General features: G+C 33.7%; 1 protein-coding gene across 1 annotated transcript; it reads left to right on the top strand.

Annotated features, from left to right (window-relative positions):
- Positions 1-535: 535 nt before the first annotated feature.
- On the top strand, positions 536-13,450 carry lman1 (lectin, mannose-binding, 1). Its single transcript, XM_026196633.1, has 13 exons — positions 536-763; positions 1,671-1,825; positions 4,945-5,052; positions 5,671-5,732; positions 6,105-6,204; positions 6,399-6,522; positions 7,052-7,110; positions 7,298-7,430; positions 7,834-8,021; positions 8,271-8,341; positions 11,485-11,644; positions 12,372-12,493; positions 12,848-13,450. Exons 1-13 carry the CDS (start codon positions 571-573, stop codon positions 12,882-12,884), a joined length of 1,512 nt encoding a protein of 503 aa, XP_026052418.1. The 5' UTR covers positions 536-570; the 3' UTR covers positions 12,885-13,450.
- Positions 13,451-16,932: the final 3,482 nt, after the last annotated feature.

The following is a 16,932-nucleotide window of genomic DNA, read 5'->3' as shown; positions in this document are numbered from 1 at the left end:
TTCTCTTCTCATGTGTGTGTCTGTGTGTGCGTATTATTACTTTTTTTTTTTATTAATGCTTCAATGCCACAAGAACAAGAGGCAGTCTATTACATACCCACATTATCATATTAGCATTAACTGCCAGATAGATAAGAAGGTGGGGAGAAAAAAGAAAATAAAATAATCAAATGTTAATGCTTTCAGAGCATTTCAGCACTTTTTTGTTTGTGGTTTTTTACAAGAGATTTACATAGGCCTATAATTTAAAGACATTTATACCATTTACACTGACTTATGGATATGGTATTTCCCTAATAAAATAAACACATTTTTAAAACAATATGTTGTTCTTAACAATTCATATTTTCATTATCTCTATATAAAAGCACATCAAACTCTAGTAATTTACTCGTGTTCTATGACACGTCTAGTACCAAGTCATCAGTATCTGAAAACGAGGCTCAAAGCGGTTCGCTATCTCTTCCCCGTGTGCAAGCGCTTCAGCCAATGAGAGAGCGCCCTGTTGGCCCTTCAGCGTTTCCAGTCGTCCCGCCCCTCTCTGCGCTACGTCAGCACTCAGACTCAAACATGGCGGTACCCATAGCCAAGTGCCTGGCAGCTTATGCTTTCTTATTGCTAATATCTTTAATATTCCCGCACGTTTTCGCCGACAACGCTGTCGGGGACTCGCCGCACCGGCGCTTTGAGTATAAATACAGTTTCAAAGGGCCACATCTGACACAGAGTGATGGAAGTATCCCATTCTGGATTCACACTGGCAGTAAGTTTATAGATGGGTGTCTGTCTGTTCTCTCTCATCCATCTGTATCACTGTCTGTCATTTGTCAGTATGTGTCGTTCATGTAGTGTAGTTTAAATTCCAGTTTAAATGTGTGAAGATGCATTAAAACGAACTAAACCAGTGGTTCATTCATAATTGAATGAATGATGATAGATTGCATTGCTTTTGCATGTGGAGTTACTTGTAACAATGCAAATTATTACATTTTGATCTGATAGGTTTGGTCCACTGCAAGCCGTTTTTGATAAATCAACAGCTGCTTTTTAATAATAAAATAAAATCACATTTATTTGTCATTTTGATTAGTCATTAGATTTACTTGAGCATTTTTGTTACATAATCTTGGTGACATTGTTAAAACTGTGATTAATAAATATATGCATGCAGTTTCACAGCTGACATGGCTCTAGTTTTCCTAGCAGGTTTAACAAAACTGTCTTGGCATGTGCTAAGAGCAAAGTTCTGTTTTGCAACAGTTCCTAAATCTCTTAGCCGGCAGGAGCAACAAATGCTGTTTACTTAGTGCTCAGATTTAATGTTGTTCTGTTTAAACAGAGAGATGTGTGCTGTCAGGGAAGTCTCTACTCTTAAACCTAGTATTGTGCCAGATATTACACATGGGTGTGCGATAATGAAATAATGTAGCGTGAATATTTTCTATATTCTCTAATATAAGATATACTGACAAATGCTCAGAAACCAGCTTTCTTACCTCGGCTCTTACTGGTTTTGAGAAACAACCTTTTAATGTAAAAAAATAAATAAATAAAGATTAAATGGAAACTTGTTTACATCAAATCAGGTTGCTCAATGATCAGAATATGCATAATATTATTATGAAATAATTTTTTATCCATGCATTTTCTCATCTGTACCTCTTGCCCAGATGCCATTCCTAGTTCGGATCAGATTCGAATCACCCCTTCTCTGCGGAGCCAGAAGGGTTCGGTATGGACAAAAAACCCTGTTAGTTTTGAACACTGGGAAGCTGAAGTGGCATTTCGTGTGTCTGGAAGAGGACGAATGGGAGCAGATGGACTGGTAAGAAGGGGGAAATAATTATTCATATTTTCTAATTATCTTATATTATTCTAATTATATTATATAAAAGAAAAAGAACTACAAATTATTTATTTAAGCCAGCCTCATTTCTACATTTCAAATACCTTTAGCCTAAAAACATACAGAAGCACAGAAAGACACAAATTGTTATCTTTATGACAGTGGAGGGTCATGTTGACCCTTTTATGAGTTTGACAGCCTTGAGTTAGTGCCACAGGTAGAATCCAAGATCGGTGTGATCTATGAGATAGGCTAAAGTATTTCTGTATTAGTTGAGCATTTAACCTTGGTTTCTCCAGTGTGCATACAAGTGGAAAATACTTTCTGTGTACACTTTCGCTAGTAAGAGACTGATATATAAATATTATAATATTTTTTATAAGTCTTTTATGTATGGACACTTATTTCTGACATGGAATTTTTTAATTTTACTTAGCATTCGACTTATATTTCACAGTTTACACTTGTTTTCTCACAATTCTTAGAAGTCCAAATTATGAGATATAAACTCACATTTGCGAGAATCATGAGATTTGTGAGAATTAATGAGCTAAAATGTCCCAGTTACCATTTTTATATATTTTTTTTTTATTCCTTGGCAGAAATAAGTTTCCATATTAATGCTCACCAAGGCTACATTTATTTAAACAAAACTCTACTGTAAAATCTTGCAACTTAAAATAACTTTTTTCTATTTTAAGGTCATTTAAAATCAAATTTATTTCTGTGATCAAAGCTGAATTTTCAGCATCATTCCTTTTAGTGTCACATGAGCCTTCAGAAATCATTCTAATATGCTTAATTGCTGCTCAAGAAACACTTTTTATGTTGAAAACAGTTGTGCTGCTCATGATTTTTGCTGAAACCATACTTTTTTCTGGATTCTTTGAATCCCTGCATTTTGTTAATAAGCATGATGTTTAAAACTTGTACATTACACAAGTTCAAAACTTTATCTGATGTGTGAAGGACACATGTCGAGCAGAAACTGCGAAACACTGAAGCAGTGTGTCTACTTCCTGTGTAGTCATATGTAGAGATCAGAAGATCATAGAGACTTGAACAGTGATCAGAACAGCCACTCAGAACACCTGCATGTCTACTAGGGTGTTCTGGGTGGTTCCAGAACACTCTAGTAGACATGTGCCGATGTTAGGTCATGCAATATATCACAGTTATAAACTTGCACGATTTTGTTTTCATGGGCACTTCAAAATACCGTAAATAATTATTTATTACAAATTATTCCGATTTTTCTAATGCAATTTAAGAATTATTTTACCATCAGCTGGTTAAACTACACAACACCTCTGTATGCTGTGTTCAGGCACAATTTGCATTAAGTCTCCATTAGTTAACATTTGTAAAATCATTAACATAAATTGCCAATTAAAAATTATTCTAATATTAATTCATCTTAGTTCATTTCAACATTGTTGTTAAGATTAAAAGTTGCAACTGTTATTTAATGAACCCGAGCTAACATAAAAAATAGTGGCATCTGTAGCAAATGTTACTTTTTCGAAATTAGGTTAATTAACAAGATCTTTTTGTAAAGTTTTATCTATTGGTCTTCATAATTCATTTGCATTCGTTTTGAAATCTGTTTGAATTTCCTTGTGCATTGATTTATTGTATTTCGATTTTATTTTGTATTTAGTTTAGTTCAATTGTATTTCGTATTTAGTTTTGTCATAACAAAAAAGTTTTTAAAAACTTTTATACTGTATTATGACAACACTTTTTTTCTGCAGCTAAGGGCAAGTTTTACTTAACTGGGAAAATTAACGCGATAGGGCAATTCCAAAACAGCGCTGACAGGAGGGTAAACTTATGCGGGTGGTTTACTTACAATGCGCAAATTAAAGAATACAAACATAACATCTCATTTACATGTCGACCAACGCAATATACCATATGCAGCGCAAATTAAAATAGACACAAATAAAAAAATAAACAAAAAATAAAAAAGCCTCAGTAAGTTGAAAAGAACCGGAGGACAAATTTTTTTTATATTTGCTTGAAGCATGACTCCTAGTTGAGGGTTCCAACTCGTCTTTTATTTCCCAAAGCAAATTAAAAATAACATGTCTTGGCAAACAATATGTTCAAATAATATGTTCTTCAGGCAATCAAAATAAATTAATATGTGTGGAAAAATCTACCACGTACTCTCTGTTCTTTGCGGTGCATCCTCCTAGCAACAAAAAATGCAGCAGTTTCAAGCACAAAATAGTTTAACACATGCTATTTTGGGGGCATTAATTAATGCCATAAATGCCTGTAATTTGACGAGCGCAAATGTTAGTAAACCGTATTGAGTTATTCATTTGAATACTCTTCTCCCATACATTTTTTGCCTGAAAGGGAAATTCCTACAAATGCATATTCAATAAGTTCAAGTGCAAAAATAACTATGTCCACGCCTTTTCATCGCTAATTCATTACAGAGTGTCTTTAGTAAAACCTGACAAAAAAAATAGGATAGACAATATATAGTTTGCGCTGGTGCAAGCTGTTAGATAAAAACATTAGCAATTATCGCAACGTGAAAATTTGATACCGTCACACGCCTACACCACCTAGCATTATGGGGGCAGTTTTGCATGGGCAAACAAGACACTTTTTCTAATAAGATGTGAAAATATAGTTGTCATAAATTTGTGGGTTAACATCGCTGCACCGGCGATTTAAATTTGAATAGTTGTCATAAAATTGTGGGTTTGTCATCATGAGCTCATTTTGTGTGCATTCCTGGCTAAACCACTTAACTTGCACAAAATATGATTTTGTTGAATTATGTATTGTTAAGTCATCCGTTTTACATATTTCATCTTATCATGTGCACTTCTTTTTGTATAAAATAAACTTGTTTTATCAGTAAAAGCATCCACAGGTCAGCCTTGATAATTTCACGTTGTTTAGCATTTGCGGTGTAGAATGAGCAATTAAAATGTAGTGTTGTACAAGTAACATGTGCTTGCTTTGAATTGTCCCACAGTCCAGTGGAGCAGACCACACTGATCTCAAGCACCACTTACCAAATTACCCATGCTTACTGAAGTGTGTGTGTGTGTGTGTGTTTCTGTGTTCTGTAGGCCATATGGTTCACGGCCGGTCAAGGTCTGGAGGGTCCTGTGTACGGGGCTGCTGATCAGTGGAACGGCGTGGGAATATTCTTTGACTCTTTTGATAATGATGGAAAGGTGATTGCACACAAGTATAATTAAAAAAATTGCATTTAATTAAATATAATTTTATTTCAGATTTGTTTATATAATTTTATAATTTGAATGTATAATAATAATATAATTATAAATAATTTTACAGTTACAGCTGTATAAAATGTTACTCTGAATTGCTGTTGCTTTTAATTAAAACATTTTGCTGAATAAAACTAATATTAGAAAACAAATTATATTGAATTTTAAAGGCATTTTTCATAAAAAAAAATTACACATCTGTCTCAATAATATAACATTTTTCAAATCTCTTATCATTTGGGGATTTTCAAAGCAAATTGATTTAATAAAAAATTTCAACCCTAGAATTTATTGTAATTATTGTTATAATAATTATTAGATAATATTTTTTTTTAAATAAACTCTTGTTTGTGTCTGTAAAATGCCTTAATAATGTTTGTTTTTGAACGATGTGCATTTTTTGGTCAAAACATCTTAAGGTAGAGCTAAATATATATTTATCAAAGGATTATGGTTATGTGTTTTGCATTTCCCTCAGGAACAAACACCTATGCACCACCAATGTATCTCCTCTGTACTAAATAAGGATTATGTCTCTTTTCTGTGACCTTGCTATTATAGAAAAACAACCCTGCTGTCATAGTGGTGGGTAACAATGGACAACTTTTTTTTGACCATCAAAAGTAAGTAAACATATCCTCCTTGCTGACATCAGCGCTCTCATTTTTACAACTGAAAGGAGATTAGGAAATATGATTATTTATAAGAGAGACAGTCTAATCCTCTGTCTGTCTTAATCTGAGTGCAGCAACAGTGAAAGCATTAAATTAGATCTGTGAGCCAGCGGGGGAGAGCTGTCAGCCAGCATATGTGCTAGACTGCGCCTCCATATTCTTCATAATGTTTTTATTGATTCATGACATTATGCAAATTTTAATAGAAACTAATTTAGCTTTTTCCCTATTGACATGAAAAGGAAATGTTTTGTTGTTGTCTTTGTGTTTATATACACACGTATTTGATAAATCTTTTTTTTTTTTTTTTTTTTTTTTCAGTGATGGCACAACCCAGTCTCTAGGTACATGTCTTAGAGACTTCAGAAACAAACCTTACCCTGTACGTGCCAAAATCACCTACTACCAAAAAACGTTATCGGTAGGTCAAAGTTATATTAATTCTAAATAACCAATAATTTACTACATTTTTGTACAACTGGTAATTATTAATGTTTTTTATTTTCATGTTTTTTATTTTTCATGTTCATGTAATTGGGGACAATTTGATCAAAATTGGGTCAAATCTTACATTTCCAAGCTATAGCAACATCTTAATATTCTCAATGGTTTCAGGTTTTCATCAATAACGGCTTCACTCCTGATAAAGATGATTATGAGTTCTGCACCAGAGTTGAAAACATGATCATCCCTGAAACCGGTTATTTTGGCATCTCTGCAGCCACCGGAGGTCTTGCAGGTATGGGATAAACTTAACAAAGTTTTCTTGTTCAGACTGAAACTCCAGTGTTTTCTTGGTTATCCTTCAGCTGGATCAACAAACAAGAATGCATAGTTTGCATTCAACCGTTAAAGACATATTTCAAACAAAAATCACCATTTACACACCCTCAAGAACACAAAAGAAGATATTTTGAAGAATGTTGTTAACCAAACATTTGCTGGTAGCCATTGACTTGCATAGTATTTTTTTCTTCAGTACTTTGGAAAACAATAGCTTCTGTAAATGGCTTGATTACCATTTTTCAAAATATCTTCTTCTGTGCTCAACGGAAGACAGAAAGAAGAAAGTAAATTATGACAGATTTTCATTGTTTAGATAAACTGTCCCTTTAAGCCATAAAAAGTCATCTAATAAATAGTTTGTAGCATTTATAGCTAAAAGTAGCTTTAAACTTTAAAGCATGTTTGGTGTTGCTGGTGGTACTAAAATTGCACACTGTAGCTTTAAAAATATGGCTTAACAATTTCTGTTTTTTTTTTAACAGATGACCATGACGTTCTGTCATTTTTGCTGTTCAGACTTGCAGAGCCTGGGCAGAATCTGGTATGCATTTTCCTCCCCACACAGTCGCATACACACATTTAAGTATGATTAAAAAGAATCAGCCATACTTATTTCATAAGTGTCCACCTCTTACTCCATTCCTCTTGTTCATTATAATTGGAGTATGCGTAAGTGTGTCTATGTGAGCGAGTGGGTTTGAATGTGTGTTTTGTGTCTTTCTATAAAGCCTCCCCCAGAAAAAGAGATTCCCAAAGAGGAGAAGGACAAGTACCAGGAGGAATTTGAGAATTTCCAACAAGAGCTGGACAAAAGGAAAGAGGAGTTTCAGAAAGAGCACCCTGATGCGCAGGGGCAGCCCAGTGAGTTGCTCTCATTCTGTATGAAGTTTTGACCTCAGTCGCACATTCAGCTTTAGGTTTACTGATGTTCATAGTCAAAAGAAATGGAAAAATTAAGAGAAACTGACATAAAAACACAGAAATCTAGAATGATGAAATGCACTTTTCCAATACACTTTTTATAAACCCTGTTATGATCTTAGATCTTATTGGATGAGTCACATTTTGTTGCAAGTCTAATTCATGTTATTTGTTTCTCAAATATTCTATATGTGTTTTATTCATGTATATTTATGTATTTATTAAATTGTATTCTATTTTACAACATAATCCATTTCCAATATAGTTCATTTGAACGTACTAAGTTTAAAAATGAAACCTATATTTGTAGAAAAACATCTGCTAAGTGTTTCTCTTCTGGCAGTTGAGGACTTGTTTGAAAGCGTTAACGACCGGGAAATCCGTCAGGTGTTTGAGGGACAGAATCGAATCCACCTGGAAATCAAGCAGTTGAACAGGCAGCTGGCCATGATTCTGGATGAACAACGCCGTTATGTGTCAGTCATCACAGAGGAGATCTCCAAACGCCCGTCACAAGCACAGTCAGGACAGGTAGGATATGATGAATGCAATTGAAATGTGGCAAAAAACAAATGTTGACCAGTTTTGTCATCTCCGATCCAAATCTAAATCCTTCATAAGATATACTTAGATCTAGTGTGACATCTTTTAAAACAAGTTGCTTTATCAAGTTGTTAATGGAGCACCAAAATTATGATTGCTTTAAATACTTGAAAGTTAATTTAATTTATGATCTAAACTGTCCTTGAGCCTAACTAATGGTTTGCATGCTTTATTTAGGCTCCCACTCATGAAATGGAGACCATTATTAATACACAACAGGAGGTTATGAGGAACCTTAATGAATTAAGGTAAGTTCCCATGAAAAATATTGTTCTCCTGTCCAAAATAACTGAAATACTGCTATATTTTCTGAAATAGAAGTCAAACCTGATTTGAAGTCACACCTGGTCATTATTGCATTGTTGAAAGAAGAAAAGCACACAAGTTGCATCAGTAAATATATTATAAGCATATTTTATTTTCCCTTACTCCATAACAAATCTTTCAAATTTACCAGTATTTAGAACGGAATAGAAATAGAAAAATATAAGTATAAAACAAACATGAGTTATAGTGGCAATTATTATAGCATGTATTCTTATTGCTAAGCCTAAACTAATTTATTTAAATCAAAATTAATTAAAACTAACTAATAAAAAACTCATATGGTGCACTTCAGAAAATTCCTAGCCAATAAAGTGTTTTGCCACATCCAGTCTTTGTGTGACTCTAAACTATTTGCAGGCTTTAGCGTATTACATGCCTTTGCAAAAAACTGAACAACGCAACAGATTAGGCTTTGTCTGTAAACTTCCTGTTTGTTGTGTCTCTACATAAAGATCTAAAGATGTTCATTGTTTAATCCAGATTAAGTACATTTGTTTGTTATTCTGTTTGGACCTCTGTAATGTCAGCATTGATTTTTTGTTTTGTTAGTGGACAGTTGTTTGTTTTCGTCCAGGTGTTTTTGAAGCGAGGTGTTGACGAACAAGGATTAAAGCACAAAGACAAAATCAAACAATAAGGCTTTGGGATTAGACCCCAAAACACAGCATTTAAAACTCTTTTAACTGCTCAAGTAGAGGATTAGCCCACAAAAGACTGTTTTTACAACTCTTTAACTCAGATGTATCCAAACCATAATGATTGTTAAACCGTTTTTTAGAACAACACTTAGCGATAGTTTTGTTAAGGATTTAAGCAAGAGATTTGTTTGTAGCGGAGGCATTTAGATAGAGTTTAGTTGCAGAAGTGGATTGTTTGAATCTTTTAATAACCTAATTACTGTACATCCTATATTTTATTAAAACTGAATTTAACCATAACATAAAAAGCTTTATTCTTATCTTTTATATTATATATCTTGAATCTTTTACACCATTTTGTCCATGTTAAAAAGGTGATCTTTGAACGAATCTGTTAAATGTGTTTTTTTGTTGTTGTTTTTTTACCAATAAAAGGTTCACTATTTAGAGAAAATTCAAATATCATGACCTCTAATATTACTATAAGCAAAACATAATACAGCAGCCTTCATCAAAATGGCAAAATTGAGGCCACATTGTCATCCTATTGTCAGAAGGACATAGAAAAGATCAGTAATCTGTGTCGATTGTTCATTTAGGCTAATCCTGTTGCCGCGTATTTAAACATCATTTGGTCCGCAACAAACAAATGCTCAGTTGATCGAATTCATTTTATAGATTATGCACATATTAAGATCTTGACCTTTTCTTTTCTTTTTTAATCATAATTTCATTTTACTCATCTTAGCCCTTTAAAATGACTTATCTGATGGGGAAAAAGCACCGTCTTCTGTCATATAGGTCATTTGAAGTGGATAAAGATTACTGGGAGGGTTACTAAATGTTCACTTTTTGCCTCAAGGGAGATTTGTGTCTTAATTTTTTTTTTCTCCCATAAGAAACAAATTTGATTTAGTTTAGGCTCCTTATGGGCCTCTGTTTGATGGATTATATGTGCATCTTTAAATATATCCATCATACACCAGCAAATACACGTCTGCTTCTGATTGCTTTCTTGTCTTTGTAATTCCCCAAGGAGACTGTACTTATGACTTACCAAACGTTTTCATTTTCACCATCCCCTCATATTTTTTTATCCTAATAATCATCTTAGTATTTTGAAGACGATATCCAAAGAAATGGGTTTCAGGCACAGGATAATACGTGATCAGTAAAGTCGAAGCAGAGAAATTATCTTAAATTTGAAGATGTGTTCCTTATTAAAAGGTTAAACTGTGCACTGCTCTTTTTTTATATTCTATTCATAAATTTTTTAAAAAAAAAAAACTTTAAATTAAAAGACCGTTCAGGCGGTACATTTTAAATTAAATTTAATTCCCTTTCTTCTGTGTATTATAAAATAAGTACATTTAAAAAAGGTATTAAAGCATTTTCTTGATTTGCTTGTTTATACTCGCAACAGTTATAAATGTATCATCTTTTTATAGATTCATGCAATATTTGTATAATACACAATATTTGTATCTTTAATGACCATTTTAAGCGTACTGCTCAGCCTTATAGCCAAATGAAAGTCTCCCCCTAAGGAAAGCTGTGGCATGGCCTGAATGGGTATTTCTTAATCATCTGAAATATGTTTAAGAAAGGGACCATGTTTTTTAGGAAGATTAATTTAGCAATCATTGCTGCTTGAGCTGCATGGTAATTTCATTTTTTCTATGAGGCTGAAGGATATATGGCCTTTTGGGAGAGTTAAGAGGAGGCTTAAAAGATTAGATTGGGACAATTCACTGTAATATTAAGATTAAGATTTTCTTGGCCAAAGACCTTGGGCTCAGCCGTCATTTGCCAGTGTAATCAGGGACACCAGCATTTGCATGCAATTCTAACAAGGTACCACTAGAGGAGAGAGAGAGAGGCTCAAAACGCTTAGAACAATCAGAGAGTTGAGTTATCCATTGAAACGTATTGAATTGTCAGAATGTTGTTTGTCTTTTTGGAGACAATTACATATCGATATGTATAATTGTTTAAATCTAACAGTTCCGAGGATTGGTGCGTAACTTGTTGCAGTTTTTTTTATACTTTGGTTGAGGATAGGAAATGTCAATAGAGACATAAATGTCATGAAATCCCCCCCAAAAAACATGAGCTTTGTCTTAGGAATCAGATGAGATATTCTAAGCTTAATGCGGTTTTATGCATTTAAAACATAGATTAAGTCTTGTGACACTCGGTCTCAGAGGAATTGATTGTTTGATAAGATCCTCTTGTATGACATACTGTTTCCTTGTATGTAAACAGGCAGAAAACAAGCTGCATGTGGAACCATCTGGCATGCAAAGTCTTTGAAAATGTTAACTTCTTGAATAATTAATAGTATTTTATGTGCCATCTGAATCGTGAATGTTTTTGAAGTTTTTAAAATGGCAATTGAAGCATTGCGCTAATGTTGTGGTTTGTAGGAACTCATTGTCAGGCTCACTTCAGCAGCTGGCAGGGGGTCAGCAGCAGGGCAACGCAGGCGGACTAGGATCATATGAGACAGTCCAGCATTTCAACGACATCAAGGAGCATTTGCATGTCGTCAAGAGGAGCATCGAACACATAATTCAGAAAAATGGGGTAAGTTCAAAATGAACCAGCATTTCTGATATAGACATTTTGCCCTATACCACAGCATATATAAGGCTTAGCTGGCAAATTACCATAATGTCATAATCAAATAGTCAAACCATTTTGTTTTTGATAACATGATACAATTTATAGGTTATTATAATAAACTAAAACTGGTTAATTGAAATAAAATAAACATGTAAATTATACTTGTTTTATTTCAGCTGTTGCAAAGCCAACCTTTCTCATTTTATTACAACTTTATGCACTGAAATACCTAAAAACTGAAATAAAAAACACTATGAAAGAGGTAGACCTTTTAAAAAACAAGCAAAAAATTTTACATTAAAATGAAATCCAAAATATAAAAATAAGACTAAATAAATACAATTATAAAAGTATGTAAATGAACCCTGATACTTATGCTGTATGTTTTTTTTTTTGTGTAATATTTTTTCAATATATATATATATATATATATAATATTATACTTAAACAACACTGATACTGTACAGATATTGTAACAAATTGTTTTAATTTAGTATTTATTGAAAACATTAATAAAAAAGGTATATTATATTGCATTATTTAATGCATATTATACATTACATTATAGATTCTCTAGTCATTAACCAATCACCCCTTCATCTCTCCTTGTGGTTTTTGCCATGTTTAAAATCGTGTGTGTCCAAAGAAAACTGCCAGTAACCCCCCCTCTTGTTGGTCATGATCTTAGAATCCTGCAGAGAAAGTGAAATGTCCTGAACTTCCATCTTTACCCTCCTGCCTCTCTACCACACACTTTGTGATCTTCATCGTCATTCAATCCCTCGTCTTCTTTGGCTATGTTATGTACAAGTGAGTGAATATTTGTTGCAATGTTGCAGCTCTGTAAGAGGTATGTAAATGGTAAGAGGGTTTCTGACTTCCTTTCTGATTTGGTGCTTCATTAAGCTTCAGCTGTTGGCTTCCTACAAAGGCTTTCTCAGACGTTTTGGTACTGAAATCTCTCCCAGTGTCTTTAAATTAAAAGCTCTCTTGTTCATATAATGAAAAAAGCAAGATGGAAAACACTCAAGATGGACATTTTGTATGCTTAGAATGGAACAAATATTAGGACTGTTATTTAAAGATTGTAAAAGGTTCATTTTGACAGACAAAATCGAGAGTCATGACTTATTTTTCTTTTCTTTCTTTTTTTCCTACTTCCAGGAGTCAGCAGGAAGCAGCAGCTAAGAAGTTTTTTTGATGATTCGTAGCTCTTGGTAAACACAGCACATGTAAATTGTCCATTTTTGTTAATTTCCAGTTTGTTTGTTTCCTGTTTTCTGCAAACTGTAAATCATTACGCTTGAAAACTGAAGTATTTTGTTTGAGATTTTTTTTTATTATTATTCTTGATTTTTAATTTGATCAGAGTTGTACAGGAATGAATGACTGTTCTTTTCCAAGTGTGTGTGGCATTTGCAATGGATGATTCCTGTATATGATGTAATATATTGTTAAGAGGTCTGACGTTATATTCACTTTTCAATACTGGTCCATGAATCATTTCATAAACTCAATCACTGTACCAGGAATGTTCTGAACTGTGGTTTAAAAAAAAAAAAAAGTACTTGCAACAGGATCAAGTGTTTTAAAGCGTTCCCTTTGTTAATAACTTTACAATAAGGCTAATTTTTTTCTCCAAAAGTGTTAAAGCTTTATTGTATTGATGAAAGCAAGAACCTAAAGTTGTGAATGCTTATTTTGAATCTTTAAAAAAAAAAGTTTTTCCTTCTCAAACAATTTACATAAAACACAAAACAAAAATGACTTTTTGTCTTGTTTTTATAAAAAAAGAGAGAGAGAGAGAGGTGGATGGATTATCTCGGCAAAGGAGAAGTGCTCACTAACACAGATTTAGACAGATTTGTAAACAATATTTGAGAGAAATAGGCCTTTTGTGTACATAGAAAAAGTCTTCGATCTTTGAGTTCAGCTCATGAAAAATGGAGGCAAAAATAAAAGTGTTGTGTTTATAAATTTGTTCAGTGTATATACAGTACTGTGCAAAAGTCTTAAGCCACTTGTATTTTCACCAACAAAAAATGGTTTTAAGTCAGTTATTTCTATATTTTGCTGTAGTGTGTCAGTAGGAAATATCAGTTTACATTTCCAAACATTATTTTAAATGTAATAATCCAGTGAGATTTTTGTTTGCACAAGGAGTCTGACAGCAGCCAGTGCTCCACACAGAGATCTGATCTCGCCATCATCAGTCTGTCTGGAATAACATGAAGAAACAGAACCAAGTCAGACAGACTCAATTCAGAAGAACTGTGGCAAGACACTTCAAGAAACCTACAGTACCTGCAAAGCTACCTGAAAAACAATGCGCAAGTGCACTTAGGACAAAAGCATAGTGTGGTTACACCAAATGTTGATTTAATTTAGTTTAAGTTAATAGAATTTAATTTAGAAAATCTTAAAATCTTAAGTTAATAATCTTGCATTATTTTTGATGGCATCCTCACTTTACAGCATTTTGTAACAAGTGCTTTAAACTTCACGCACAGTATTGTAGTTTTGCATGTTTCTTAAAGTGTCTTGGACACATTGCCGCAGTTCTTCTGAATTTAGTCTGTCTCAGTTGAATCTGTTTCTTCATGTTATTCCAGACAGACTGATGATGGTAAGATAAGATCTCTGTGTGGAGCACTGGCTGCTGTCAGACTCCTTGTGCAAACAAAAATCTTACTTTCTTGTACTAATCTTTGGATTAGTACAATAAATGGCAAAAATAATGTTTGGAAATGTGAACTGATATTTCCTACTTGCACACTACAGCAAAACATAGAAATAACTGACTTAAACCCATTTTTTTTTTTTTTTTTTTTTGGTGAAAATACTACTGGCCTAAGACTTTTGCACAATACTGTATACATATACAGTATACATTCATTTATTCATACAGTGTCTCGAGAAAGTATTAAAATCCCTTTAATATTTTTCTCTTTTTGTTGAAGCCTTATGTTAAACTGCTTTAAATGACTTTTTTCTACACATCAATCTACACTCCATTTACCATAATGACTAAGCAAATAATAGATTTTTTACATCTTTGCAAATTTCTTAAAGATAAAAAACGTAAATGATTCCATTGCATAAGTATTCATACCTTTATCTGGGACAGGTGTAATTTAGCTCGGGAGCATTCATTTTGTAGCATGAAGTTTGGAACATCCAGGACTCTTCCTAGAGCTTGTCTCCTGGCAAAACTGAGGAATTGTTGAAGAAGTGTATACACACACACAAATATAAATATATATAGGTGCATCTCCATAAATTAGAATGTCGTGGAAAAGTTCATTTCAGTAATTCAACTCAAATTGTGAAACTCATGTATTAAATTCAATGCACACAGACTGAAGTAGATTAAGTTTAAATGGACCGAGGCTGCAGTCAAGGCATACAGACGTGTCAATGAATTTGGCTACAGTTGTCGTATTCCTCTTGTTAAGTTAGTTGAATTACTGGAATAAATTAACTTTTCCATTGCATTCTAATTTATTGAGATGCACCTGTAAATATATACCCTTCATAGGTAATTTCTGCCTGTTGCTAGAGTATATTGTAATATAATTGTCAGCTCACAGTGTGTAAATGAGTAGCAGAAGTGTGGCTGGAGGCTTTGAGCTCCTGGATGCAGATGTAACTCTGTCTGACAGGGCCGGCTTCATGCGGGGGATTATGTAAGAACCCCAGCCGTGAGCCATAGCACTGCTCTATGGAAACCTCTATGACCCAGGCCATTGTTAGGGATTAGATCAGAGACAGAGGGCTTTAACACACTTTCTCCACTTTTATTCAGCTCTTGTCATCACAAACAAATGATTACATGTTGGTTTTAATGATTTCGGTCAATAGTAAAAGAACAGAAGGGGCTGCAATCCAGAATGTTTCGAAAAATACAGGCTGATCAGTTAGGATGAATGCTTTCCTATGGGAAATGTTAGAAATATAGCTATTTTATTATCTTGTTCTGTTTTATTTTTCACTGTAGTTCATTGTAATGAAAGAACAGTAGTGACTGCAGTACAGTTTTTTTTTAAATACAGGTTGATCAGTTTATGATGGGATAAATATTTATGAGAAATCATTGAAATGTAGCTTTTTATACTTACTGGGATAAGTATATTATTGTTGTATGAAATGTGGCTGTTTTATTTTATATTATTTGTCTTTGTTTATCTGCAGTGGAGGAACAAAAACAATTGCAATCCAGAATGATAGAAAAAAGAAACACAGGCTGGTCAGTATAATATATATATATATTTTAGTGATGTTTTGTTTGTGGAAATGTGGGTATTTTTTATTTTTTTTCTATTCTATTCAATAGAATTCTATTTAACCGGACCAGCCTGCAGGCAATTAACGATATTATACCAATTGCTACATATTTAATAAAGCAAATTTAGTGATTATGGTGCCACCATAACTAATTCTCAAATCCTTGTTTACACCTTTTATGGTTTACCTTGGTGTTAAAATGTAATACACTAATTAATTATACTCAAAGTTTCCAAAGTTATGATCTGAGTGACCGTTTGGATGCTACAGGTCGCCAGTGTCTATGTTACAAGTGTCCATTTGTGACATTACAGTATTGCGCTGGGATATGCTGATGATGCTTAGCTGATAATCCACCAGCAGTTCCCTCCCTCTGTCTCTCTTCACTCTCAATCACTGATCTAGCTTGATTGCGTACTCTCTCTCTCTCTCCCGCCCCTCCTCTGTCTTTTCAGGGGATTACACAGAGACATGTCATGTATGTTTAGCACATCTGTCACTCCATCCCTCCATGCTGTGCGATCAATCCATCACGAGTTCACTGGCCCCAACAGTTGTGAAGCATTTCAAATGGCCTCCTCTACATTTTAATTACCTATTTACTAAAGGACACTTTTAGTAGTTGCACCCTTTCAAAGCAACCATATTGTGACATGAGGTAAATGCAAATTTTAAGAACTTTGTCCACAACGATTCACTCTTAAAATGACCTTCCCTTCAAGAATAATAGTTTTCATTGTATTTATGTTTCCAATAGACCCATTACTGAACAGTTGTGGGACTTTGGGGACATAATGATGTACGTATTGCTGTAAGTGTCTTCACCTTGGACAGGCATTGTCAGCTTCAATTTTGACATTGTCAGAGCTTTAATAGGAGGTGATCGCCTCACAAAACCAGAGTTGTTTTGTTGGACAATAGTCAAACTACAGTATAAATTGACCTGAGGTACTTCTCGACTGTGA

The sequence above is a fragment of the Carassius auratus genome, chromosome 21, assembly GCF_003368295.1.
Source record: "Carassius auratus strain Wakin chromosome 21, ASM336829v1, whole genome shotgun sequence".
NCBI lineage: Eukaryota > Metazoa > Chordata > Actinopteri > Cypriniformes > Cyprinidae > Carassius > Carassius auratus.
This window is presented reverse-complemented; position numbering and strand designations above follow the sequence as displayed.